The sequence below is a fragment of the Suncus etruscus genome, chromosome 12, assembly GCF_024139225.1.
Source record: "Suncus etruscus isolate mSunEtr1 chromosome 12, mSunEtr1.pri.cur, whole genome shotgun sequence".
In the NCBI taxonomy this organism is placed as follows: Eukaryota; Metazoa; Chordata; class Mammalia; order Eulipotyphla; family Soricidae; genus Suncus; species Suncus etruscus.
This window is the reverse complement of record NC_064859.1, coordinates 91,578,623-91,605,230: the sequence shown is the minus strand read 5'-3', so window position 1 is coordinate 91,605,230 and position 26,608 is coordinate 91,578,623. Positions and strand designations below refer to the sequence as shown.

General features: G+C 52.2%; 2 protein-coding genes and 2 non-coding genes across 4 annotated transcripts; 1 reads left to right on the top strand and 3 right to left on the bottom strand.

The window, feature by feature from the left end:
* The first annotated feature begins 175 nt into the window (after positions 1 to 175).
* OST4 (oligosaccharyltransferase complex subunit 4, non-catalytic) lies at positions 176 to 953 on the top strand. Its single transcript, XM_049784901.1, has 3 exons — positions 176 to 244; positions 348 to 468; positions 724 to 953. Exon 2 carries the CDS (start codon positions 349 to 351, stop codon positions 460 to 462), a length of 114 nt encoding a protein of 37 aa, XP_049640858.1. The 5' UTR covers positions 176 to 244; position 348; the 3' UTR covers positions 463 to 468; positions 724 to 953.
* A 37-nt stretch (positions 954 to 990) lies between these two features.
* Positions 991 to 16,991, bottom strand: AGBL5 (AGBL carboxypeptidase 5). The gene is made up of 15 exons (XM_049784900.1): positions 16,903 to 16,991; positions 15,541 to 15,794; positions 15,163 to 15,334; positions 14,775 to 14,938; positions 13,919 to 14,096; positions 13,514 to 13,692; positions 12,895 to 13,330; positions 12,378 to 12,547; positions 11,965 to 12,100; positions 11,320 to 11,519; positions 10,786 to 11,072; positions 3,293 to 3,448; positions 2,456 to 2,568; positions 1,663 to 1,793; positions 991 to 1,365 (listed from the first exon to the last, which is right to left on the bottom strand). The coding sequence occupies exons 2-15, from the start codon at positions 15,747 to 15,749 to the stop codon at positions 1,197 to 1,199; spliced, it is 2,700 nt and encodes an 899-aa protein (XP_049640857.1). The 5' UTR covers positions 15,750 to 15,794; positions 16,903 to 16,991; the 3' UTR covers positions 991 to 1,196.
* A 546-nt stretch (positions 16,992 to 17,537) lies between these two features.
* TRNAA-AGC (transfer RNA alanine (anticodon AGC)) lies at positions 17,538 to 17,610 on the bottom strand. Its single transcript has one exon. It is a non-coding gene; the product is annotated as a tRNA-Ala (tRNA).
* Positions 17,611 to 18,579: 969 nt separating this feature from the next.
* TRNAY-GUA (transfer RNA tyrosine (anticodon GUA)) lies at positions 18,580 to 18,668 on the bottom strand. The gene is given in 2 exon segments: positions 18,580 to 18,615; positions 18,632 to 18,668. It is a non-coding gene; the product is annotated as a tRNA-Tyr (tRNA).
* Positions 18,669 to 26,608: the final 7,940 nt, after the last annotated feature.

Genomic DNA, 26,608 nt, shown 5'->3' with positions numbered 1-26,608 from the left:
GAGACCCGGCCCTGCTGACACAGCCACGCCCACTCAGAGAACACGCCCTTATCTCTGGCCACGCCCACGCAAAAAGTCCCAGCCCGGGGGAGCAGGCAAGACGGCCACCGGCTAGAGAGGCCGTTCTGGGCGGCTGGAGCCGCTCGCCCGGCCGGAAGTGACGAGAGTCCGCACTTCCGTCGTGGAGTTTCCGCTTCGACCTGGTGCATCTCCCAGCGTGGAGCCAGCCGAGCCCGCCGGTCAGGTGAGGAGCTCGGCTCGCAGGGTCGTCGGGGCCGGTCCCCTCGGGGGTCCTGGCGAGGAGCGCCCCGGCATCAGCCGGTCAGTCCCCCCATCTCTCGTCGCAGGATGATCACGGACGTGCAGCTCGCCATCTTCGCCAACATGCTGGGCGTGTCGCTCTTCCTGCTCGTCGTCCTCTACCACTACGTGGCCGTCAACAACCCCAAGAAGACGGAGTGAGGCCAGGTACCTCGGAGGCCGTGGCCGCGACCGTGACAGTTGTGATAGGCGGTGACGGTGACAGCCGCCCTAGGCGCTGCTGCAGGTTTTCTTGCAGGCAGAGTCGTGGGGTGGAGCTCAAGCAGCGCAGTCCAGGAACGACCTGTCATGTTGGGGAACCCAGGGCCGTGCCCGCCTCCAGGGAGACAGTCGTCGGGTCGCAGCCCAGACGGAGAGTGGGTGCCTTACCTCGGGTCTGTCTCCCTCCCCCCTCTTTTCCAGGGCTCCAGGACCTAGTCCGAGGCACGATGGAGGGAGAGAGGGCCCCTCCTCACTCTTCATCCCTCCTGCCCGGCCCGGCACACAGAGCAACTACACCTGGATTTTTCCAAACAACTTTTATTCCTCAAAGTCTTCCTTAAACCCTATGGAACAAGAAGCTGCCACGTAGTAGGGGGTCCAGGATGGAGGCTGCTTTTCTTTTTTATTTGACTCCCCCCAAAATATAAAAATAGATATATATTTCCTTGTGGTCCCAAAAATCTTGTGCTCTGGAGGGAGGGAGGGAAAGGTGGGCGACAGGTCCCTGCTTTAATCCTGCGTCAGGCTCTGCGATGCCTCAGAATGCTGCTGCTGCATTCCCCGGCGGCGGCGTGGCTGTCACGCGGTGGCATCCGCAGCTTAGGGAGGACACTAGCACTGGGCTCACTCAGTCCCCTTTCTCGGGGCCTGAGCCTGGGGTGAAGGTCAAGGCATCAGATCCAGGGAGAAAGAGTCAGCGGGGGAAACTTGGGGGCAAAACTAACCTCAGCTTGGCTCAGGGGCCCCGCACTGTAACAAGTCCGGGTTGGGAAATCAGACAGACTAGAAAGAGGAGAAAAGGCAGGGGCAGAGCGGGACCGCGGGGGCCTGGCCTGAGGCAGCCTGCAACAGAGGAGAGAGAGGCATCAGGGCCAGGAGGACTCAACCCGCTACTGCGCTATTAGCAAGGCCCGGCTTGGGGCTGGGCGGGGTAAGGCAGAAAGGTACCCATACTAGTATGGCCCTGTACCCTCAGACCAAGTTGTCCTCTTATCTGTTAAGTGGAGACTGAGACCGTTTTGGGGGAAAGAAAACATTTAGTCTTTGAGGTCAGAGGAGGGAAAGGAAGAGAGAGTGACCCCGAAGTGGCATGATGGGCAGATGGAGCAGAGGCGGGGTCGGGACGTGTCCCGGGCTCACCCTGGTGCACAGCAGGGTCCCAGCTCCAGCTCACTGCGCTCCCCGATCTGGGAGGTAGGGGACGTGGGACCTGAAGAGCCTCTCATCCCTCTGCAAGTCGGCGGTGAGCCCCGGCCCAGCCTGGGCCTAGCCTGTGTGGACAGGGGTCGGCTCAGAGGCTGCATTCTTCCACGAGCCTTTTGCTGCTACGTGTGCTGCTCGCTTGTGTGCACATGCATGCGGTAGAGGGGTCCTGGGTGCCGGAAAGCAGGAGCAGAGGGAACTCGTGGGGTCAGCTCGGCTGCCTATGACTCCAAGTATGACTTAACTAGGGAGGCAGAAGGAGCCGGCATTCATCCTCTGTGCCTGGCCGAGTGAAGAAGCTCTGTGCAGGCAAGGGCCTGGGGACTGGGCAGACCTTTCTCGGGGGCCTCAGCTGCCTGTGTGGCTCCTGCTTCACCCAGAAACACAGGACCTTGGCACTGAATCGGGAGCAGGAGGCAGAACTAGTTCTAGCAGCAGCAACCGGTTATGTTACCTGGGGAATCCGGGACCCCTCCTGGCGGGAACTCTCCTCGGGCAGGTCTGGGCAGAAAAAGAGGAGAAGCTAAGGGCAGGGCAGGTAGGCTGAGGTGGGGGTGATCTGGCATGGGGGCCGGGGTGGAAGCAAGCAAGAGCCCTGGCTGTTTGGACCGGCACTGGGCACAGGTAGCTCTGCCAGGCAGGGTACTGGGAAGCGGTGCTGGCCATGCCCCCTGCCCAGCCCACAGTGCAATGGCACATATGCTGGGGTGGCCGAGCTTCCACATGTTACCTGTAGTCGTGTCCTGATGCAGGGGATCCGAGGCCCCGGCCCTAGCAGGCTTTTCCCGATCACCATCACAGCTTCTGACTTGTCCCCTGAAGATAGGAACGAGCAGCTGCCCCCTAGAGAACAGGAAGCTGCTGTGGGCCCTGCCTCAGGGAAGAGGACAGATGTCCCTTCTGGCCACCGTATTGGTATGGGCACAGTGGCTCTCTGGGCTGAGTGGGTCTCTGTTGGGCTGGGGGAGGTGCATGCTTTAGGATGCTCAGTTGCACCCCTGGCTTCTGCCTTCTGCTTGCCGTTTCTTCCCTAGCTGCTCCCTTGCACTAGTGAAAATGTCTGCAGGCATTACCCATGGTCCCAGATTGAGGGTGGTGGTGGGTGGATCTCCCAGGACATGGGCCTGCTCTACTCTGCTCCAGGGGCCAGGGCAGGACCTGGGGCCCAAATTCTGCTGTGAATGATGCTGACTTCAGAGCTGGCCCAGGCTCCGATCAATAGTACCCCCAAGTCAGGTGCGGGCTGCACAGTGAGTTGGGATGGGGGCTGTAGGAGTCCCACCGGGGATCCAGGAAGTGGCCTAGAAGCTTTACATGGCTTTTCTGTCACTTAATAGTGTCCTCACTGTCAGGACTGGGGCCCATCCATGCCCTTGTTAACAGCCACTGGAAGCCCACTTACTGGCCAGAGCAGGGTTGGGGCTGAGGAGGGCTCAGGACAGCATGGCCTCTGCTCTACAGTGGCTTGCATGACAGGCACATACGCATGGGCTGGCAGTGCCAATGGGCATTACTTGAGTTCAGCTGAAGCCCGATCTGAGGGAAAGGGAAGGGGCAGTGGGCAGACCTGGAGTACTGAATGAGCTGGGCAGCAAGCAGGAGCCCACGTTGCGTGAGATGGCTGGGCTAGAAGTAGCCAGCGTTTGGGGTGCAGCCAGGCTGCCGGATGTGGGGCGTGAAGTCAGTGGCTGTTGTCGCCGCCTCCTTTCCTGGCTGCGGGGGTCTGGGGGGATAGAAGGAGCAGATCAAAAATCAGGTAAGTGGGATACAGTCCTATCTCCAGTCCCACTGGCTCCCTGAGTCAAGGGGCGCCCTCTTTTCTGGCTCACACCAGCATCCTTCTGAAGAAAGGCTGGGCTGGAGCAGGCCCTGGAATGTCCTTGGCTGGACCTCATCCTATATCCCCTTCACTAACTCAGCACCAGCTTGTCCTGCAGAGTTGCCATCGACGCCCACTTTGCTCTCCCCTCAGTGCTCTTCTGTCAGGATCTTCTTTAAGTTCCTCATATTCCAGTCATGCTGAAGCAAGCCTGGATAATTCTACGTGTCTTCATCTGAATGTCTTCCCTCTCCCCTGGATGGACGGCCAGGCCCTATCTCATTCAGGCTCTAGAACAGGGGTCTCAAACTCAAATTACCTGCGGGCCACAGGAGGCAAAGTCGGGGTGATCCTGGAGTGCAAAATCAGTATTAAGCCTTGAACATTGGGGGGTGTGACCCAAACAACTAAAACAAAACAAAAAAAAGATTCCTCTAGGGCAGGGCCACAAAATGTACGAGGGCCGTTTGCGGCCCGTGGGCCATGAGTTTGAGACCCCTGCTCTAGAAGAAATGTCCCCCTGGTTTTGATGTCATTCTAAAAGGTAGGCCTGTTTGCAATCGCCGGGCCAGCGTGAGCTCAGTGGATTACATATATGGTCTGCAGGAGGGAGGCTTTGGTTCGATCCCAGCACTATCAGACGTGGCCCTGAACTAAACCACAATTGCTTTGGCTGGTGGAGCCCAGGTACTGATTCACTAATCTCCAGGGGTGAGGGCAGAGGTGGCTGCTATGGGGAAGCTGGCACATCCCTTCTGGTGATTAGGGCTGTGCTGCTGCCAGTCCTGGAAGGTGGGGTCCCTGGGGCAGACAGGTGGACTGGGAGACTGACTTCATGGTGCCCAGCCTAGCAGGTGTGAGCTAGAAATCATGGCAGTGAGCAGAGCAGAGGCTCTAGGCTGCCAGGCGTGGTCCTGGCCTGGGCAGCAGACAGTAGGAATAGAGCAACAGTGGGAAGAGCCATGGCTAGGAGGCATGCAGAGCCCGCAGGTGGGAGTTCTTGCGTTTAGAGGGATTGGCAGAGCTGCTGGGTACCAATAAGAGTTTTAGGTTAGTGCCAAAGTCAAAACACCCAGACCTGAAGGGCCCAGGAGGAATGGCACAGTGAACCTCCAAGACAGCAAAAAGTCACAGCCTCCATCCCTCCCCGGGATGGGGCCAGAGAGATAGCATAGAGGTAAAGAGTTTGCCTTGCATGTAGAAGGATGGTGGTTTGAATCCTGGTATCCCATATGGTCCCCTGAGCCTGCCAGGAGTGATTTCTGAGTGTAGAGCCAGGAGTAACCCCTGAGTGCTACCGGGTGTGACCCCAAAAAACAAAAAAACAAAAACACCCGGGGATTCAGACACAGGTGCCCAGACCTGGGTCGATGGTGAACATGGGACGGCAGGAGGGGGTCTGAGTTTAGAGCAAGGCAGGATGGATCCTACTAGAGAAGGAAACCTGTTTCTCCATGCTCTGATTAAGCGAGAGTCAGGCTAGAAGCAAGGGGCTGGGTGAAAAAGGGGAGCAAGCATAAAAGCAAATGGGGGTCTGAAAATGGAAACATTGACCCCGTGAAGCTAATATGTAGAAGCAGGTGCAGAAAGCAGGATCATGTGAAGAGTTGTAGGCGACCATGCTGACTCCCACACCAGGGATAGGTGGCAAGGCCTGATTGGGAAAGGCCAGAGTAAGAAAACGAAAAATCACTTCCAGTATCACCAGGCCAGACCTGCCCGTGGATGGCAGCAGCGTGTTCGCACTGCGGTCTGCCTCATCCAGCCCAGCCCCACGGAGATCTGAATTAAAAGGAGGAGCCCAACAACCCTTTCTTGGTCCTGGGTATAGAAATGGATCCGGAAGGCTGCGTGCAGAGCACTCTCTGCTGCTGGAGGGTGTGAAGGGGGCTGATGGTGTCCTCAGTGCTGTCAGGTGGGAAGGGCTGTCTGGCCTCTCATCGTGGAGGAGTATCGTACTCCCTAAAACACCAGGAACTGTCCTACTGAGTCTTGGGGACAAGAGGGCAGACCTTTAGCCACAGACCTTCTCCTCGAGGGACTAACCACATGCTGATCACTGACTGCCTGGCCCAGAGCAGGGGGCTCGGAGCAGAGGAGCTTCTAGAGATATGTCAGCCTGCAGTACCTTATGTGCTGATGTGCTGTTTCCTGGGCTCACAAGTGAGCGCTGGTGCTGCCTGAGTCCCACTTGGGGAACTTGGGTTGCTCTTTCCAGAACAGCCTCAGTGGCAGGGTGGAGAGGGCTGAGTGGTAACTGGATGTCCCTGTGTTAACAGTTCTTTCTTTTTGCCAGGGGGAAGTGGGACACACCTGGTAGTGCTCAGAGGTTACTTCTGGCTCCGCGCTCAGGATCACTCCTGACAGGTTTGGGGGGGGGGGGTGGACCATATGGGCTGCTAGAGATTGAACCCTGGTCGACCACATGCAAGTCAAACGCCCTACCCCCTGTGCTATTGCTCCAGCCTGTTTTTTTTCCCCTTTTTTATTTTGGTTTTGGTGCTGTGGCTTGCAGTGTTCAGTGCTTACTCCTGACTCTGCTCAGGTTTTATTCCTGGATGGCTCAGACCATGTGTGATGCTGAAGATGGAACTTGGCTGATTGGCCCTGTGCAAAGCGAATATCCTGCCCACAGTCTTATCTCTCCAGACCTAAGGATACTGGAAGGGCTGGGAGTAGCTTTCAGTTTTGGGGACACTGCTGGGTGACCAGACTGGGACTAGGAGGAAGATGCAGAGTGGGAGCTCCTAGCCTGACATGAGCATGAATAGTACAAGGGATAGGCGAGGCTGGCGTTCACCTTTCCCAGGCCCCTTCATCCTGCTTCTGTCCAGAGTGGCCCACTCTGACCCCCTCTCCACTGCTCATAGCACTGTCACTTTCTGTGCCCAGAGGATGGGTACCTCCTCAGCCCAGGAAGCCAGTCAGGGCTATCTGCGCTGTTGCTTGGAGACCTGTTAGAAGGCTAAGGTGCTGGGGGCAGACTCTTCCCCAGCATCTCTCCTAACTCCTGGCCCATGAACCCCAAATTTGCTATTTACTTGCTGACCATAAATGTTTCACCCAGGCACAGGAGGGCAGCCTAGCAGACATCAGGTCTTTGAGCCTCTATCAGAAGCAATTTTCTGCACAGCTCAATCTCGTGTTCTGTTCTAGCCAAGAAACCTTAGTCATTCATTGAATGTGATTGGTTCACTACATTTGTAGCAATTGAAGAAACTTCTTTGTTAGTCCTAGCATGTTTTAGGGTTTTGCACAGCTTTAGGTTCATGGGACCAGGGGCCTATTCTTTCTGGTTGGGAAGACCTACTGTGTATCAGTGTGGTTGAGGGAAACTTCGCGAAGCCGCTGCAGAGGACAGAGCAGACAGGATGTTGGCATTTTCCCCAGTTGACTGGGACGTGCTCCCTGACATCAGTCTGTTCTTGCAGGGGTCTCTGGGGCCAAGCGCCAGCCCTGGAGCCCTACGAGGGACTGAGAGACAAAGCAGCAAAATCATCCCCAGAAAATGCATGAGCAGACAGGACCTGACCTCTGGTTCTTTCTGTGTCCCAAGCAGAATTGTTCTTGGCCCTGGCTAAACAGCGTTCCCTGATTAATCTTGATGCCAGTGCCTGGGTGCAGAGACAAGCCAGAAACTTGGCTACTCCCTAAGTGCATTCAGTGGAGGGAGCACAGCTTTTTTTTTTTTTTTTTTTTGGGCCACACCCGGCGGTGCTCAGGGGTTACTCCTGGCTGTCTGCTCAGAAATAGCTCCTGGCAGGCACGCACGGGGGACCATATGAGACACCGGGATTCGAACCAACCACCTTTGGTCCTGGATTGGCTGCTTGCAAGGCAAACGCCGCTGTGCTATCTCTCTGGGCCCCGGGAGCACAGCTTCTTACTCAGTGTAGGTATATCTCCAACTGTGTGGGGGTGACTCTTAGATGCACCTTGATGACCCCCTTCCCATAGGCTGGCCAGTTTTCTGCCCGTGGAGAATTGATACCCTAACCTGACTAAATGAGGGACCTTGTCCCCCTTCTCCCAGCAGTGTCTGCATGGACATGGCTCCTCCCTTTAAGCTTATTGCCACAGCAGTGTCCTGACCCTTCTTGCCTTCTCTTCTTTCCAGACCCTGGTGCAAAGACACTGGCATCTCCTGTCAGAACCCCGCAAGATGTGGCCCTCTCCTCCCCTCCCCACTAACACCTGCCACTTCACAGCTCTCCTGCATAGCTTTCTGGTCTTGGTCACTCTCTGACGCACAGTTGTTGCCATGGAAACAGTTGCCCCCCTGTCTCTGTGGGGGCATGGGTCCAGGATACCAAAATCCACAGATGCTCAAGTTTCTTATTCGGATCAGCGGACTATGTACATAACCCACACTCTGATTTAGTAGACTTTACCTTGTTTCAGCTTACAGCATGCGACCCAGTGTACATGCCAGGTCAGCTGCTCGACTCCCATTGAGGAGCCAACAATAAGGATACAAGTTCTGTAGATGTTCAGTACAGATGCAGCCACCAGAAGCCTAACTCAACCAGACTTGGACTCTGAGATGTCTGAACGGGACCTACAGATAAAAGGGCTGAGCATGGCCCAGTTGGTCAGTGACCTTGGCTGGCTAGACTTTGAGAGCTTTCCCTTACCTCTCCTCATCTGAGTTCTGTGGCAAAGGGCTTGTCATTTGGGACAGCCACTCTATATGCACCTGATCCTTTTCACCCAGTAGTTCTAGCCCAGCTAGGACCCTCATTTTTGTGTGTGGTGCCACTCAATGGTGCTCAGGTATCACGGGTGGGGGAGGGGGAGGATGGCCATTTAGGGTGACAGGATCTAACTCAGGTTGGCTGCGTGCAGGGCACGAGCCATACCCACTGTCCTATCTCTTGGTCCTTCCTCTCTGAAAAGTTTATCAAGCCATGTGCCATAGCCCCTTCTTCCAGCTTATGCCTGAACATTTCTTTCTTTTTTTTTTTGGTTTTTGGTTTTTGAGCTACACCTGGCGGTGCTCAGGGGTTACTCCTGGCTATCTGCTCAGAAATAGCTCCTGGCAGGCACGGGGGACCATATGGGACACTGGGATTCGAACCGACCACCTTTGGTCCTGGATCAGCTGCTTGCAAGGCAAACGCCGCTGTGCTATCTCTCCGGGCCCAAACATTTCTTTGACTCTGTCCATGTTTATCTCTGATAGGGGCTCCCAGCTTCCTGCAAGTTTCAATGCTGTTTCCTATCCTGTGTCCCTGTTGCCAACTCATTTAGCCAGGAATGGCTTAGTACGTTCTCAGTTATTTAAAGAAGTAAAAGATAAACTGGTTCTAGGTCCTTCACTCAGGGAGCTAAAATTCAGCATTGCAATGGCTGTGGGCAGAGGGGCTCAGGAGCATGTTACTAAAATACACAATACAGTCCCCAGAGAGAGTACGAAAGATTAAGTACTTGCCTTGCATGCTCTGTGGCAGCAGCTCTGGTGGTTTGAACCCGCAGCACCACAGAGGGTCCCCTGAGCACCACCAGGTGTGGCCCAAACCTCCAGCCCCCAAAAGAGAGCTGACTAAAAACTGTTTAGAAACCTGTTCCAGTAAGGAACTAGGAAAGGCTCTTTCCCAGTGAGCTAAGCTAGGAGTTAACCCCCCCCAAAAAAGGTAAATACCTGAGAATTAATTAAGAATCAAGATGGCTGGGGCCGGGAAGGTGGCGCTAGAGGTAAGGTGTCTGCCTTGCAAGCGCTAGCATAGGACAGACAGCAGTTTGATCCCCCGGCATTCCATATGGTCCCCCCAAGCCAGGGGCGATTTCTGAGCGCATAGCCAGGAGTAACCCCTGAGCGTCAAATGGGTGTGGCCCAAAAACCAAAAAAAAAAAAAAGAAAAGAATTAAGTCCAGTAGTATGGTGCTTGTTTTGCACATAGATGACCCAGGCTTGATCCCCAGTACCTCATTTGGTTCCCTGAGCCTGCCAGGAGTGATCACAGAACCAGTAATAATCCCCGAGTACCACTGGGTGTGGCCCCAAAACAAAAAAGTCAACAGGTAGGCAGTTCTGGCCAATGTACCCTTAAAAAGCATCCCTTTTCTCCTTAGAAAACTCAAAACAGGGGCCCGGAGAAAATAGCACAGTGGCGTTTGCCTTGCAAGCAGCCGATCCAGGACCAAAAGTGGTTGGTTCGAATCCCGGTGTCCCATATGGTCCCCTGTGCCTGCCAGGAGCTATTTCTGAGCAGACAGCCAGGAGTAACCCCTGAGCACTGCCGGGTGTGACCCAAAAACCAAAAAAAAAAACAAACCCTCAAAACAGAATTCTCTATAATAACAGAGTACATGAAATATGCATGATACTGGTCACTCACTAGCACTATTTAAGAATAAGGAGTCACTACTTTTACACTCCTTCAAACCCAGTGTGAAAATGGTGCTTCCCACTGAAGAATGATGCAAGGATTAGGGCTCATACTCAAGCAGAGGACAGCAGTATGGTGGGGAGGACATTGAACAGAACAAGCTCAGGGGAACAGACTGATCAACAAATGGGTCTGAATTGGTCTCACCTACACCAAAGCCTGGCTAAGAGCTGAGTGGTGGGTGGGCCCAAGGACATGTGCATCTTGAAGACCAACAAAGCTCAATTCCAAGTTCCAAGCTCCAAGCAGACTGGCAAGGCTTTCCAAGCATGGACCACATCCTGACCTGATCGAAATCACTTCCGGCGGTCAGGGACAGCTCTTTCCCCCAGCTCATCTCTCCCACGGGAGGCACCATGCTCCCCTTCTCATTCATGAAAGGCCTGTCTCTAGACAAAACCTAGGGTTGAAGCTGAGCACTAAGGCTGCTCACTTTCCTTTGGAAGAAAAGGAATCTGACCCCACTTGCTGAACAGGCTCTGAAGTCTGGGCCCATGTCAGGCCTCAGGTCTTTGCCGGGGTTCTCCCTCTTTCTCTAGAGCTGCCGTTGGGACTGAGGACAGTCCCTTAATACATCCGTCCCCACAAACTGTTCCTGACTTAGCTGTGCCCAGCTCAGTGTGGCCCCTGGAGAGACCCCCATGGAGAGACGTCACCATGATCCTTCAGCAGCACCTCCCAGGGTACTCAGACTACAGGAACAGTGGGGGCACCAGAGCGCTGAGATGGAGCTGGAAAGTGTTTATTGACTGGCCATGCAGTGCCTGGCCACAGTGTTTTCCAGCTCTCACTTGCCCCAGCAATGCCCCAGACAACTGAACACCTGCTGCAGGGGCACCCAGACCGGCTTACCTCGGACCGGGCCCAGCTCCCGGCGGCTGACCTTCTGGGTGCTGGAGCCCAGGCCTGGCAGCCCTGGGGGTCGAACGCCATGGAAAGGAAAGCTGGGGGAGTTCTTCATCTGGGGAGAGTTCTGCTGGCTACTGCTGCTTCCGCCTGTGCTGGTGCCGGTGCTGAAGCTGCGTGTGCGGCTCAGAGTGTTCTCGGAGCTGGGAGGTGGTAACCCGCTGCAAGGAAGCAGGCGCCGCTCAGCCTGGGCCAGGCAGCAGGGGCCGGGGGGCTGCTCCTTGCAGTTCCACCTTGGGGTGAAAAAGCACAGGGGTCCATTTTAAGGGAGGAGGAACTGACAGGGATGAAGTTGAATTTGGGGGACAGCAGCTGACAACAGTGTTTGGGGCCTGGCTCACACACCACACCACAGGACTCTTGCACAAACACAGCTTCAATTGGTCATTCGCTAGCCCACATCCACTCACCCTGCCACTCACACCCTGGAAGCTGCCCCCGCCCCCAACCCGACTGTGGATGCATCTCCCCCTGGCCCACCTGGTGCTCTTGGGTGGCGTCCGGGTGCCTCTTTTCTTGGTGAGTCCCAGGCTCAGGGTGCTCAGGCCCCGGCTGCTGCGAACATGTCTCAGCATCCAGGCCCGCAGGTTGGTGAGGCTGCTGTGCTCGGACAGCACAATGCGGGGCCACGGGTTGCACTCGGCCATGTCCAGAGCTGCGATGGCCATTGCACGACCCACCTACGAGGGAGTCCAGGGGCTCAGGCTGGGCTTGTGCGACAGGCCTCTGCAGAGGGGTTGGGTTCTGCTTGTCTCTGGGGCTCCCTCACTTGAGTCATGTCTCTTCCCACGTGGGTTTCGAGCAGTTTCCTAAACTGTTGCCCCTTTGGGGCCCTCAGCCATTACACTGGGGCCCATGTTTATGCTGCCTGGCTCTAGAAGGGAGTCCCGCAGGAGGTGGTGCTTGGCTGCTTCTAGGAGCAGCAGCACTTTCTACTCCCGATGGTGTCCTTAGCCCTGGGCTTCAGTGCCCACGTGATGGGGTGTTTCTGAAGCCAGGGGGAAGTCAACAATGGGGCCAGAGGCAAACTCTAATGCAAACATGCTTCTGAGAGGCACCTCCCTCCATACGTGTGAGTCTGCGGAACCAGAGTAGTCTAGCTTCTCACTTCTGCCACAGTCCTACCTGCTCAAAGAGTTCCACAGTGTATCTGGAGGGGAAGGCGGGTGGAGGTGGGGGGCTGGCACGCCCATTGTCATGGCAGGCTGCAGGGATGCTGTTCACGGACCGGCCAGTGTTGTAGTTGCATTCAAGTGTATAGCTAAGACACAAGAGACCCTGATCAGTGTCTGGTCTGGACAGAACAGGAGCAAAGCCCCGGGGGACAGGCCAGGTGGTCTAGGAAGGGAGCCCTACTGGGGAAAAAGTGGACACAGCAAGTGCTTATTCCCAGCATGGGCAGCTAATCTGCATTATCCAAGAAGTCTCAGAAGACAGAGCCTCTGGCTAAAGCTAGGGACACGCTGGCAAGCCTGCCACAGGGAGCCTGTGTCTCTGGGGCTGCTAGCTCAGTCTCTGCCAACCAGTTCCAGCCCAACCTGTGGATTATCCCTGAGGCTTTGTGGATGGCAACCCGGCCGCTGCCCTCCTTGGACTGGCCGTCTCTGCGGTCTCGAGCATACATGTTCTTCTCTGAAAAATTGCAGCCCTGGAAGTCAAAGTGGGCTGAGTTCAAGGAGATGAGCTTTGGGTACAGCATATTTTCCACCTGTTGAAAAGAGGAAAAGGTGACTCAGAAGACATGGCAGGAAGCAGAGGCGGAGAGCAGGAGACAAGCTCAGCCTTTCTGGATCCTCTCACTCCGAGCTGGCACTCTTTCCAGCTCACTTCACTCTGCGCATCTCCTGCACCAACCCCAGCCTGTCCTGGTTTCTGAGCTCTATTAAGGACCAATGCTGAGAACTTGGCCCTCTCTTGAGGTTGTGGCAGACAAAGGGCCTCAGCTTGTGTGCTGAGCTAGGTCTCTGTCCTGCCACTGCCCTTGGACTGCTCACGGCCTTCCCTTCCTCACCTGCCCGCATCCACACCCCACAAAGCTGTTCTCTCGATCTCTACCTGGGTGCTTTCATCACTGAAGCTGTTTCCATACATGAAGCAACCCCTTTTGGATGCATGTCCGTGCAAGTCCACGTAATAAGCGACCCCGCTTTCTCGGGGGGGTATGATGTCAGGGGCTGGTGGCTCAGCTGACTGCTGGGACATGACCCATGTGCTGCTGGTCTCTGACTGGGGCCAGTCCCTGGAGTTGTCCCCTTGGGGGATGTGCTCAAGGTGAGCTGCACCGGTGACAGTGCTGTCGGTTTGGTCCAGGTCTGCAAGGGGTGCACTAGGTGGGAGGGGGCTCTGCTGGTGCTCGGAGGTGGCCTGTGCGCGGAGGCGCGAGTGCACGTGGTGGTAGAGGAGGACGGCTTTGGCCCCATAGATGGCAGGGTGCAGGAGTGCATCAGGCTTCAGGTACTGGCGGTTCAGGTTCACGCCCCGTGAGTCTGTACTGTAGGAGAACAAGGACACGTGTTGGGAGGAGGATGGGAAATGAGTAAACAAGAGGGTGCGTCTGCAACTGGAAAGAGGGAACTGAGGTCGGAAGGCCCTCTGCCCACCACCCTCCAAACCTAAGGAGAGCCCCCTCCCCTTCTGGAAACTAACAGGCGGGAGAAATGAGGAAGCTTCTTACCGGTAGTGGCCACGGACCACACCGTCAGGATTCAACATAGGAATCAGCTTAAAGACAAACAGGCGTCGCAGGGTTTGGGCCCGGGGGTCATCAGGCCGAAGGATGAAGTCCAGAAAGCCATTGAAGACAAAGCTAGATGGGGTCTCCCCAGGGTGAACCCTACTGCTTAAGAAAAAGATCTGAGGCAGAGAGGAAAGGAGTCATTAGGCCTATGATGCGACAGTTCCACCTCACAGTGTCTATAGGGGGCACGGAGGGGAACGAATGAACACGATTCCCAGCTGGCCAGTCAGAGTGGAGGGTGGAAGGGGAGCTACCATGATTCCCCAGAATAACCACCCCCCAGAAGCTGCAGTGCCTGGAGCTAAGGGCAGCCGTGCTGTGCCACTGTGCAGCCCCACTCACCCTCTTGCCCGTAAAACAGAAAGGTCTGGGGGTGCTGGTGTCAGGAAAGAGCAGCTCCAGCCGTGGTTCCCGGTCCTCGAGAAGCCCATGGTAGGAGCTGACAGTGAGCAGATCTACGCGCAGCCCGTCCAGAGAGTAGCAAAGGGTCTCCCGGTGGTAATAGATGGTGTCCAGGGGGCTGCATGGATGCAGAGCAATAGGTTAGGCCAGTGTCGGCAACCTTTTTTTTTCAACTGAGCCAAATCTCACCAAAACCACGATTGAAATTTATTTTGAGAGCCACACAGGGTGCGCACTGACAGAGGCTAGGAGCAGAGTCCTGACTCCTGGAGCGGCCACCCGGCACACAGAAGAGCCAAATTAAAAGTGGAAAGAGCCACATGTGGCTCTCGAGCCGCAGGTTGCCGACCATGGGGTTAGGCAAAGGCCCACGTGGGCACACAAGAGGCGAGTCTCATCAGCAGCCCAGCTTTGGTCCACAGGGATCGTCAGTCCCAGGCAGGACATGTGGGCTGTTTCCCCGTTTGTAGCTCCCTAGGATGAGCTACTTTTCCTGCTGTTGGCGCAACAGAGCAAAAGGCGCATTGAGCAATAGCGGTAGTGACTATAGGCTGGCAAGCCATGTAGTGCGGGTCAAGAAGACACTGAACAGGGCAGGCGACGAGTGCAGTGAAGGTGTGGAGGCTGAGGTCAAGGGCACAGAAGCAAACATGACTGTCAAAGATGCCCAGAGCCCCACAACCTAACAGAGAGGAGAAGTGAAGCGGTGGGGCTTGGGGCTCTGCGGGCACATTCTGGAAGTGGCACAGAGGTGTCTGGTCCGGGACTCTGGCAGGAGTAAGAATGGGGTTAGCACCTGCTCTGGGGAGGGTGGTTCTCCAGGAAGCGCTGGTCTAGTTGGCTTAGCAGATCCTGGCAGTCACTGTAGGAGAAGGGGTAGCAGAAGGCGAAGAAGGTGGTGGCCCCTCGGCCTTCTAGGAAACGGTGAACAAAGGATAACACAAACTGCGTCTCTGTCATCTGAGGAGCAGAGGAGGGAGGGCAACAGGCCATAGCAGTGAGAATCTAAGGCCTGACCATGAGCACCGGGAGCAGCCCTCCCTGTTTCCCCAGACACCTACAGACAAGTGGGCAGCAGATATGCCCCCATCCGCCTGCCACCCTGGCAAGGGCACATGCCTCCACCTGCCCCTCCGGGATGGAAGAATCCCAGGCCTGCCCATTGTACTCATGGGGGAACTCACCTCATAGGTGGGCCGGTCTCGGATGCGTTCCCAGCGCGGCCGGGTAGGCACTGTGCGCACGAAGGGGGCCATGCCCTGGGAATAGAGCTTGCTCTGCTTGTTCATGTTCATGATGTTGATCTTGATAAGTTTCCCTGGGGTGCCTCCCCGGACACTGAAGTAGAACCAGGACCTGCGGGCCCAGTCAGGGACAATGTCATCCTCCTCGGAGGGGGATACAGGAGAGCCAGAGTGAGCTGACACAGGACAAGGTGAGGAGGGGAACAGTGAGTGGAAGAGTAGGCAGCTGGGATGAGCAGCACAGCAAGGACTGACTTGAGGCATGGATTTGGGAGAATTCCACTTCACCCCTCCACGCATGCACGTCTTTCTCCTTACCTGTTCCCATTCTCATACTCGGTTTCAGCACAGTCTGGCCGGGTCCACACGTTGAACTCGTAGTCGGGGGAACTCACACTGCCAGCAGGAGCTGCCATCCCTCCTGGCCCTTCCCCATCACTAGACGAAGACTCCACCTTTTCCACGTGTGCCAGGTTCCCCGAGTCAAAGCGGGAGCTGAACAGCAGCCCCCCACAACGCAGCTCCATGGCGGGGCTGGGAACGCATCCTCCTGCTGGCTCTGGCCCTGAGAGCTGGGGATACAGGAGCAGGTTGGGAAGGAGAAGGAGAAACTGATGAAAATGACTGTTGCGGGGAGGGTGTCTCTTTGGACAAATGAGGACTACTCAGAGGGGGTAAAAAGGAAGTGGGTGAAGCAGGCTTTCGGCCAAAGTGGAGACAATATTGTCCCCACACTCCTGGTGTTATGCATGTATGCGTGTGTGTGTGACCAAGGTGATCAATAAGTGTCAAAGCATGACTCGAAAGGATTTCATTTTCCTAGAGCTTGGTTATTATAAAAGAAAATAATGGCCTAACAGTGTGGAGAAATTCGAGGCTCCTGAGTTTCTTGGCAGTCCCCAAGATCAGAGTCTCTAATTCCAGGTCAGATTTCTCCACCTGTGTTCTGCATCCCTGGTCCTTGCATGGCATTGGGTCCCGCCATCCAGAACAGCAGAACCCACAGGTTCCCAGTGCTACCTGCCCCTGCCACTGGGTCCCTGCCAGCGTCCGGGGGTGGGGGGGAGAGAAAAAAAAAACCTATTTCTTCGTTCCCCTCTTACTACCCTTTAACTTGTAGGAAAAGAAAAAGTAAAGAGGTAAGTGTGGGCCTTTGCCAGGCCAATGCAAAAAGGGGGGGGGCTGCTCGCCTCAATAAAAAGGGGCTACTAGCATTAAACCCCAGCAGGGCAGGCGACAGGGACCATTTCCAGCCACACACACACCCCCAACCTGTTCAGTAAGCCCTGGAACCCCCCCCCAAAGCCACCCTAACAGCTGTGGCCAGCAATGGGGTGCTTCAGCACCCCGGGGGTTGGGGGGAGTGGCGGTCAAGATTCCCACTGGGGTCTGACTTGGGTAGGAAGGGGCTAGTTGACCTTCGACCCCAAGGGGTTGGGGCACCCCGATCTAGGAGCCAGGGAGGGGGTGTGTGGAGGCAGGCAGGGGAGAGTGGGGAAGTCGAGGCAGGCTCTACACCAGGGAAGGGAAGTTTAGGGGAGGCGGGCAGGGAGCAGGGTACGAGAGGGAGGCTACAATATGGGGGTGAGGGGGATGCCTGAGCTAGATTTGGGGGTGAATGGGGGTCCCCAAAACTGAGAAGGGGGCGGGGCCGCACGCAGAGGAGAGCCGCTCCCTCACCTCTCCCTCCGGGCCGGCGGGTCCCTCTTCCCGCTAGCGAGGTGCACTGCCACCTCAGGGCCCTTGCACGCCACCCGGCTTCCTCCTCCTCCTCCGCCCTCCCAGGGACCCAAAACAAAACCCGAGCGGCGCCAGCCAAGGTGGTGCCGGACCGCCCCCCCCCCGCTTCCCCTCCCCGCGCTCTGCCAGGAGACAACAAGCCCGTCGCTGATTGGCTGCGGCGCCGCGGAGAACCCGGAACCACCCAGTAACGCTCGCCGCTATTGGCCGGCGCGGGGAAAAGGGGCGTGTCCCCGCACGTGAGGAGGTCGCTCGGAGCGAGCCTGGCAGCGGAGGGGGGGGCGAGGGTGGGCTCGGCGCTGAGGGCGGGAAACGCGCGCCCGCCACTTCCGGTCAAGGCGGTTAACGGCCTCAAAGGAAGCCCCGGGCCTGGGCCCACACGAGGCGGCCGAGGCTGAGGGAACGGACGGGGGAAGAAGCGCCTGCGAAATACATGGGAGACCCCCAGTGTGTGTGTGGGGAACCCTCAGGGCCGACCTAAAGCGTCTCCCCTCATCCCCCTCAGAACTAACCTCTTAAGGCAAAGTCGTTTTGGGGTCTTCTTTGCAGGACCCCCCAAAAAGTTTTCACCTCAGTGGAGGATGCGGGCATCGATCCCGCTACCTCTCGCATGCTAAGCGAGCGCTCTACCATTTGAGCTAATCCCCCGGCTGCTAGCGACTGGCTTCCTTCGGCCTTACAGAGCCATGCAGGGCTGGGGCTGACAGGAAACACCCGCAGCTGGAGTCTGTCTGTCTTAGCAGCCATCCCTGAGTGGCAAGCGAAGGCCGATCTTTTTGCAAAGCCTTTATCATCACCCCCTCATTAATAGTAAAAAATATTTATATAATAATTCCCATTAAAAAATACAGATCTGTTTGCAAGCCCTTTATCATCACCCCTCATTAATAGTAAAAATTATATAATAATTCCTATTAAAAAAAATACAGATCTGCTTGCAACTGTTTTCCTTCGGCCTGACAGAGCCATTCAGGGCTGTTGGCTGGCAGGAACCATCACTGGCTGTCTGACTTAGCAGCCATCCCTGACTGGCAAACGAAGGCCAATCATTTTGCAGAGCCAAGCAAGACCTTTATCATCACCCCCTCATTAATAGTAAAATATATATATATATATATATAAATTCCTATTAAAAAATACAGATCTGCTTGCAACTGGTTTCCTTTGGCCTGACAGAGCCATTCAGGGCTGTTGGCTGGCAGGAACCATCACTGGCTGTCTGACTTAGCAGCCATCCCTGACTGGCAAACGAAGGCCAATCATTTTGCAGAGCCAAGCAAGACCTTTATCATCACCCCCTCATTAATAGTAAAAAAAATATATATATATATATATTTCCTATTAAAAAATACAGATCTGCTTGCAACTGGTTTCCTTTGGCCTGACAGAGCCATTCAGGGCTGTTGGCTGGCAGGAACCATCACTGGCTGTCTGACTTAGCAGCCATTCCAGAGTGGCAAACGAAGGCCAATCTAAAGCCAAGCAAGCCTTTTATCATCATCCCTTATTAATAGTAAAAAAAAAATAATAATAATAATCGCTATTTAAAAAAATCACATTGGCTCACCTTTGCTGTTCCCTTCTCGGCCATTCAATAGAGATAAAAAACATCTGAAGTCCTTCGAGCCGGAATCGAACCAGCGACCTAAGGATTGCCACAGCTTCTCCACTACAGTCCTCCGCTCTACCAACTGAGCTATCGAAGGCCCCACTGTCCTGGGCCGCTGGCGAGGCCCTTTTCAAGGCTACAGCCGGAGTTGCATGGTGCCCGGCGGCTTGGCTAGGCTCGGAACCCCTTTTCCAAAAGCGCACCCCGCTGCCGAGCTCCCCCAAGAATGCACAGAAACAAAGCAGACCCGACAGAACTACGAGCAGAGGAGCCCGCGCCTGCTCCCGGAGCCACAGGCACCGCACAGGGGCTTTGCACCAGCTTTTTGCACCCTTGGCCCCTCTTGGAGCTCACCCCGGGGATTTTATCTGACTGCAACGGGCCACGTTTTAAACTTCTTTCTGCAGCTGCAAAATAAATGCTTCTGCCTGCTGTGCTCAGAGCAGTAGTTTGGGACAGATCTGTCCCCTGAGCTGTAAGAGTCTGTGTCTTGTTGGCCTGGGAAGCTGCATAGAGAATTTAATTTTTTCTTTTCTCCCTTCCTCCTTCCTTCCTTCCTTCCTTCCTTCCTTCCTTCCTTCATTCCTTCCTTCCTTCCTTCCTTCCTTCCTTCCTTCCTTCCTTCCTTCCTTCCTCTTCCTCCCTCCTCCCTCCCTCCTCCCCCTCCCTCCTCCTTCCCTCTTTCTTTCTTTTCTTTCTTCTCTCTCTTTCTTCTTTCCTCCTTTCTTTTTTCTTTCTATCTCTTTCTTATATCTCTTTCTTTCTTTCTCTTTCTTTCTTTTTCTTTCTTCTTTCTTTATTTCTTTCTCTTTCTTTCTTTCTTTCTTTCTCTCTTTCTTTCTCTCTTTTTCTTTTTTGCCTTTTTTTGATGTAGGTGAAATCTGCATAACTCACACACTGAAGCGTTTTTTGGAGAAGGAAAAACTGAAGGGTATTGAGGACTCAGTTCCTTTTGAAGGGTGAATACTCTTCCAAAGTATGGATCTTAGTTTAATCCACTCATGTTGTTGGATTTGTGGGCTGTTTTCGCGTCTCTTGGCTCTGATGAATAAAGGTGTTGTCTATAAACATTGTGTATCTGAGTTTCCATGAAGGTAGGAGTTTTTATTTCTCTTTGATGTTACACTTCAGAGTGTAATTACTGGCTCAGATAGTCATGATACGGTTATGGTTATCTTTTTAAAGAACTGCCACACTTGTCTTTTAAGCCGAGGCTTTACATTTTCCATTAAAAGTGATAAACAGGGTTGATAGTAAACAGGAGAGATAATAAAGGGGCAATCCAGGTTCAATCTCCAGCACCCCACATGATCCCTGGAGCACCACCAGGTGTAATTCCCGAGTGCAGAGCCAGAAGCAACATTTGAGCATCGCCTAGTGTCGCCCCAGAGAAAAATTATGAACTATTTTTAATAAGTTAAGCTCTTAATTGCAACCATTTTTCCTATATAATTTGAAATCACCGTTATTTGGAATCACCATTTGAATATAATTTCTGGCTTATTTTACCATTTTTTAAAATAGTCATTATATTTTGTTGAAACAGTCTCCCAGTTGCAATTTGGGAGGTTTTTTTTTTGTTTTGTTTTGTTTTGTTTTGTTTTGTTTTTGAGGGGGAAGGGGTCACATCCGGCCATGCTCAGGGATTACTTCTGGATCTGTGTTCAGAAATTATTCCTGGCATGCTTGAGGGACCATATGGGATGTTGGCGATTGAACCGGGGTTGACCGCATGCAAGCAAACACCTTACTTGCTGTGCTATTGCTTCAGCCCCCAACCATTGTTGTTTTATTTTATTTTATTATAATATCATGGTTTTACCAAGTTGTTCATAATACAGTCGGTCAGGTATTTAATATTCAAACACCAGTCCCACCACTAGTGTCCCCAATTTCCCACCCACCACCCTAGCCTGCCCCCAAGAACTAGAAAAGAGAAAGTACAAGGATTAAGGTGTTTTTTTTTTTTGTTTTGTTTTGTTTTTTTTGGTTTTTGGGCCACACCCAATAACGCTCAGGGTTTACTCCTGGCTATGCGCTCAGAAGTTGCTCCTGGCTTCTTGGGGGACCATATGGGACGCCGATGCGGTCCGTCCAAGGCTAGCGCAGGCAAGGCAGGCGCACCTTACCTTTAGCGCCACCGCCCGGCCCCGGATTAAGGTGTTTGCCTTACATTTGACCAACACCCAGCCTTTGGTCCCTAAACATAACTCTTGGGCACTGCTTGCTGTGGCCCAAACTACCTCCACTTCAAGTAAGAACAAAATTTACACACACACACACACACACACACACACACACACACACACACACACACACACACACACACACACACCTCTCCTCCACTCATATAATACTCTTATCACAATGACTGACCAAATTTACAGTTCAGACAACAGGCACTCTGGGGGACCCATTCCACAGATGTCAGCCAATGATGACACTCCATTGTCCTTTCAGTATATAGAACAGTTTTGTTGTCCAGAAGTCCCTGTGTTCTCTTTGCTCTCAGATAACTTCTGCTCCTTTAACTCTCCTTGGGTCTGTCTTAGTATTGCCATAGCAGCACCAGATTGTTAGCACTTGTGGCCTTTAGAACTCTGTTTCCTCCTCTTAGTAAAGTGCATCCAGGGTTCCTTCCAGTCTCCTTAGGGATCGAGGGCTCATTTCTTTTTTTAGGTTTAAATAATATTTCATTGCCCACTTTTACCACAGTTTATCCTCGTGTCCTCTTGGATGATTCCAAATATTGGCAATTATGAATACGACTGCTATAAGTACCTGTGTGTAACTGTGTTTTTTTTTTTTTTTTTTGCTGTTGTGATTTTTTTGGTATGCTTTTGGTTTGGGGGTTATATCTGGTTGTACTCAGGGGTTACTCCTTACTCCTGGTTCTGCACTCAGGAATTACTCTTTTTTTTTTTTTTTTTTTTGTGGTTTTTGGGTCACACCCGGCAGTGCTCAGGGGTTTTTCCTGGCTCCGTGCTCAGAAATTGCTCCTGGCAGGCACGGGGGACCATATGGGATGCCGGGATTCGAACCGATGACCTCCTGCATGAAAGGTAAACGCCTTACCTCCATGCTATCTCTCCGGCCCAGGAATTACTCTTGATAGGCTCAGGGAACCATATGGGATACTGGGGGTTGAACCCTGATCAGCCTCGTGCAAGGCAAATGCCCTACCCACTGTGCTATCGTTGATTTATTTAAAAATAAATAAATATAAAATAATAAAATAAATACATAAAAATAAACAAAAATAAAAATATTTAAAAATATGCACTGGTCTCTGGTTTACTTAAAAATATATTTTAAGTAAAATGTCTGTCTCAAATACAGACAGGGGATGGGGGAGAAGGAAGATGGGGGACATTGGTGGTGGGAATGTTGCATTGGTGAAGAGGGTTGTTCTTTTTATGATTGAAACTCAACTACAATTGCCGCAGACCGCTCAGCCATCGGAAGGCAGCACTTGCGTCCTCCTCGGAAGACAGGTGGGCAAGGGTGCTGGAAAGTGGCTAAGAGCTTTGGCTTGAGCCTCTACTACAAAGCAACTGCATTTATTTCTCTAGGTTATTTATACATCCAACAGCAGGATATTAGCAAAAAATTAAAATACATTAATTTACAGGTTTCTCATTCCAACATATATTTAACACATATTAGCAATTTTCTTTTTTTTTAAATATATATATATATCTTTATTTAAACAGCTTGATTACAGATATGATTGTAGTTGGGTTTCGGTCATGCAGAGAACACTATCTTCACCAGTGTAACATTTTCATCGATGTTACAGATCTCCCTCCTGTCCACCCCAATATTAGCAATTTTCTAGGCATGCTGACCTTATCAAGAGTCAGATCAAATCTTACTATTTTTAAACAATGGCACTCTGGTGATTGTCTACATTTACTATATGACCTAAGACTAATGGTTAAAGTGGTTAATCTTTGCTTGATTTTAGAAACCTGCCCAGTCTGGGTTGTAAGCAGTATTTTTTTTAATATTTAATATGTTATAAATCCACCATTTTAAATCTATATTTGGGGGTCCAGGTTTAGGTCTTCAATCATGTACTGCTTTGGTCCAAGCCTTCCACAGCCTTCTTTATTTACCTTTTTAGTAAATCCTTTTGTTCCTGTGTAAGATGACATTAAAGAGGCATTGCTCTTAATATTTCTAAAAAGGGAAATTTATAATAAGACACTCCTTTTCCTTCATGTACTACTCCTCTGTTACCAGTCTCATCATACACTCTTGTATAAGGTGAGGGATCAGGTGTAGTTAATCCTATGCTAAGTGGGCCATAGTCTAGTCCTATATTAGATATAACCATCATGTACTTTGCTTTTTCTTAGAAACATAAGAAATCCTGTTTCCTTTACCTGATCTATTTCTGCTGTATTATAGGGACACTCATATGAATCTGTCACAGTCCTTCAAGTGTCTCCAGCTGTCAGGTTTTATGCTATAGGTTTTTCCCTAGATTTTTCTTTTTTTTTTTTTGTTTTTGTTTTTTTGTTTTTGTTTTTTTGGGGCCACACCCGGTGATGCTCAGGGGTTACTCCTGGCTATGCGCTCAGAAGTCGTTCCTGGCTTGGGGGACCATATGGGAAACCGCGGGATCGAACCATGGTCCATCCAAGGCTAGCGCAGGCAAGGCAGGCACCTTATCTCTAGCGCTACCGCCCGGCCCCTTCCCTAGATTTTTCTATCAGAGACTTTCCTATTTATAAATGATTCAGTTATGGCTAAATGATTCTTACTATTATTAAAAATATTAATGATAGCTTTTTTTTGGGTTACTCCTGGCTCTATGCTCAGAAATCGCCCCTGGCAGGCACAGGGCACCATATGGGATGCCAGGATTTTTGAACCATCCTTCTGCATGAAAGGCAACCACCTTACCTCCATGCTATCTTTCCGGCTCCTTAATGATAGCTTTTAAGCACAGAATATTAGTGATAGCTTTTAAGCAAAATTCCTTGATTTTCTAGTAAATACTTCTTTTTTTTTTTTGGTTTTTGGGTCACACCCGGCGGTGCTCAGGGGTTACTCTTGGCTGTCTGCTCAGAAATAGCTCCTGGCAGGCACAGGGGACCATATGGAACACCGGGATTTGAACCAACCACCTTTGGTCCTGGATGGGCTGCTTGCAAGGCAAACGCCGCTGTGCTATCTCTTTGGGCCCTAGTAAATACTTCTTTTCTAAAAAATCATTCTCAGAAGTTTCTGTGTGATTCGTAAAATCATTAACATGTTCTCAAATAATTATGTTGTGGGTTTTTTATAGAACCTAGTGTTCTCAGGTTACTGTAGCATGGAGTAAGACAAACAATCACCATTGTTCCCAGAAGCGGTGCATGACATGGGGGATATTTTCTTACTTTGGGACCGCCTGTGACTGTTCCAGGAGACTAACTTCCATGAAGCTTTTGCCTCAGGTCCGAGAACATAGCTTTCACCATGTCATGGACTCCACTGGAGCTGCCGTGGCATACAATCATGTTTGTAATCACAATGTTTAAATATATTATTAATTTTTAATTCATTTTCAGTAATTGCCAAGCAGTGTCCTACTCTCTGTACTCTCTCTCCAGCCCACTTTCAAACTCATTTGAGGGAACTATGAAGAATATGTGATGGATTACTTCATTTATTTATTTTGCAACTCTGGTGGGATAGATTACTTTAAATGTTCACCTAAAGCACAGCTTTCCAAAGGTAATTTTAAAAATTCACCTGGGAATCTGCCCTTCAACATGAACAAATACTGTTTCCCTCAGTTGTACCTGGGACTGTCATTGTACAACTCATACCCATAATTCCATGCCTGAGATCACTCACTTTGGAAGTTTGACCTAAAGCCTTCAGGAGACAGATGTACTAAAGTGCTCAGGGATCATCCAACTGCGATTTTTGTGCTGTTAACAGGTGCTGAACTAAGTCACTCTGTAATAGGCCAGGACCAGGAAAAAGCCCAATCCTTATGGAGGTAGTGCTTGGGGACCAGCAAGGCCATATGGGTGGGCTCAACCACCATCTGTATCTGGCACATCAGCATGCCTGCAAACTGCCTTGCTCTGAGACTGCTGACAGGGTTCCCATACTGGAGACTAGCAAGGGAGCCAGAAGACAGAATCAGAAAGAAGCATCTGGGAGGAGTCCTGCTAGAGACTCCCGATAAGAAGTGGCAATGACTCAAACAGCCCTGCTGCCTCCCTACACAAGCCCATGATGCTCCAGCTGTGCAGGGAAGATCAGACATCCAGATGTGGCAGAGGTGTCTGTCACGGTCAGCAACACATAGGTTCAATTCACTAGCCCAGTGTGGGCTTCTGATCCAATGTTCCAGCAAAGTTGAATCGCCTGAATGTCTAGATTAGTTTTATGGGGCAGCCGGTGTAATGTTGTTGGACTCCTGACAAAGAGGAAAAATTCTGGACCATTCCATTATTGGGTCAAATGATTATGATCTAAGTGAGGAGACCTGAGAGATAGTACAGTGGGTAGGGTGCTTGCTTTGCAAGTGGCAGATCTAGATTTGATCCCCAGCACTTCATATGGTCTCCCAAATCCTGAGCACAGATCCCTGAGCACAGAGAAGGAATAAGCCAGCTGTGGCCTAAAATCCAGGACAGAAAAAGTTAAGTGTGTTGGCAGGAACCTCCACTAACCTATAGTGTTGCACCCTGGGGCAGTGTTAGAAATGAGGGGGCCACAGTAGGGGAGCTAGAGCCTGGGGGTGATGGGCAGCCGTTCCGGGCTGTCAACTCTACATTCACTCGACCGGTTGCTGGAGTCACCACACAGGGTGGCGTTGTCATTTTTCTTGTCCCGCACCCTTGCCAACTAGGCTCCCCAGCAACACCCCCTTTCTTGTTTATCTGAATCTAGGTGAGTTTCGAAATGCCTAATGTGAAAATTGAGCTTGTGTGTTCTGATAGGAGAAAATGGACGTTTGGGGCCCCAGGAAAGGCCTGACTGGCATGACCAGCCTCCAGCAGACAGACTTTTATTCTGGCATGAAGCGCGATGCCACTGTCCTGCAAAGGGAACTGCTGTGTGTGCTGTGCAGATTCTCAGAGAGAGAGTATGCAAGGCAGGTCTGTGGACTGTATGGCAGGACGTCCATGGTGGTGCTGTCAGCCCTGAGGTGGAGGGCACCTGCTCAAGACTCAGAGCCAGCATAATGCCTGCCCATCCTTCAGGCACGGGGTGCACACATTTTTCTAAACATTCAAGGAAAGAAACACATGCTTGTCTGGCTTAGAACAAGTCAAAATTAAGAATATAGGAGACAAGGGCCCAGAGAGATGGCACAGCGGTGTTTGCCTTGCAAACAGCCGATCCAGGACCAAAGGTGGTTGGTTCGAATCCCGGTGTCCCATATGGTCCCCCGTGCCTGCCAGGAGCTATTTCTGAGCAGACAGCCAGGAGTAACCCCTGAGCACCGCCGGGTGTGGCCCAAAAACTAAAATATATATATATGTATATATATATAGGAGACAAGATAAGAGCTCCTGGTGGCAGGCATATTCAGAGCTGCACAGGGAACCCCAGGGGCCAGAAACTGAACACAAGTCTCCTCTACATGCCAAGTATTTATACTCTGATACTTAGCAGACCCCTTAGATCTGCCTTCCTTGGTGCCAGTGATCACATCTGGGACCCCTGAACAAGCAGCATCACTGGGCCACACCTCCTGTTGGGAGCAAATCTTTATTTTGTTTTGAGTCACATGTGGCATCGTTCAGAAATCACTCCTAGCAGGCTCAAGAGACCGTATGGGATGCCATGGCTAAAACCTGGGTTCATCCTGGGTCGTCACGTGCAAGGCAAGCGCCTTACCACTGTACTATCCCTCAGAGGCAGGGGGATGAGCCCTTTTTTGGGGCTATCAGTGCAGTGGTTCCTTGTTGCAGCACGAGGAATTGAGCTCAGGCATGGACCAGTCCTGTGAGCTTTCTCCAGCCTCCTCCCCCACCCCACCCCCAGGTCCTTCACAGTGGTTCTGGGGGCCACCAGTCCAAC

Coding starts and splice junctions, on each gene's coding strand:
- OST4 (XM_049784901.1), top strand. CDS start 349: ATGATCACGGACGTGCAGCTCGCCATCTTCGCCAACATGCTGGGCGTG.
- AGBL5 (XM_049784900.1), bottom strand. CDS start 15,749: ATGGAGCTGCGTTGTGGGGGGCTGCTGTTCAGCTCCCGCTTTGACTCG. Junction 13,693..13,918: donor TCTGTTTTACGGGCAAGAGG/GTGAGTGGGGCT, acceptor TCTCTGCCTCAG/ATCTTTTTCTTAAGCAGTAG. Junction 11,073..11,319: donor ACGCCACCCAAGAGCACCAG/GTGGGCCAGGGG, acceptor TTTCACCCCAAG/GTGGAACTGCAAGGAGCAGC.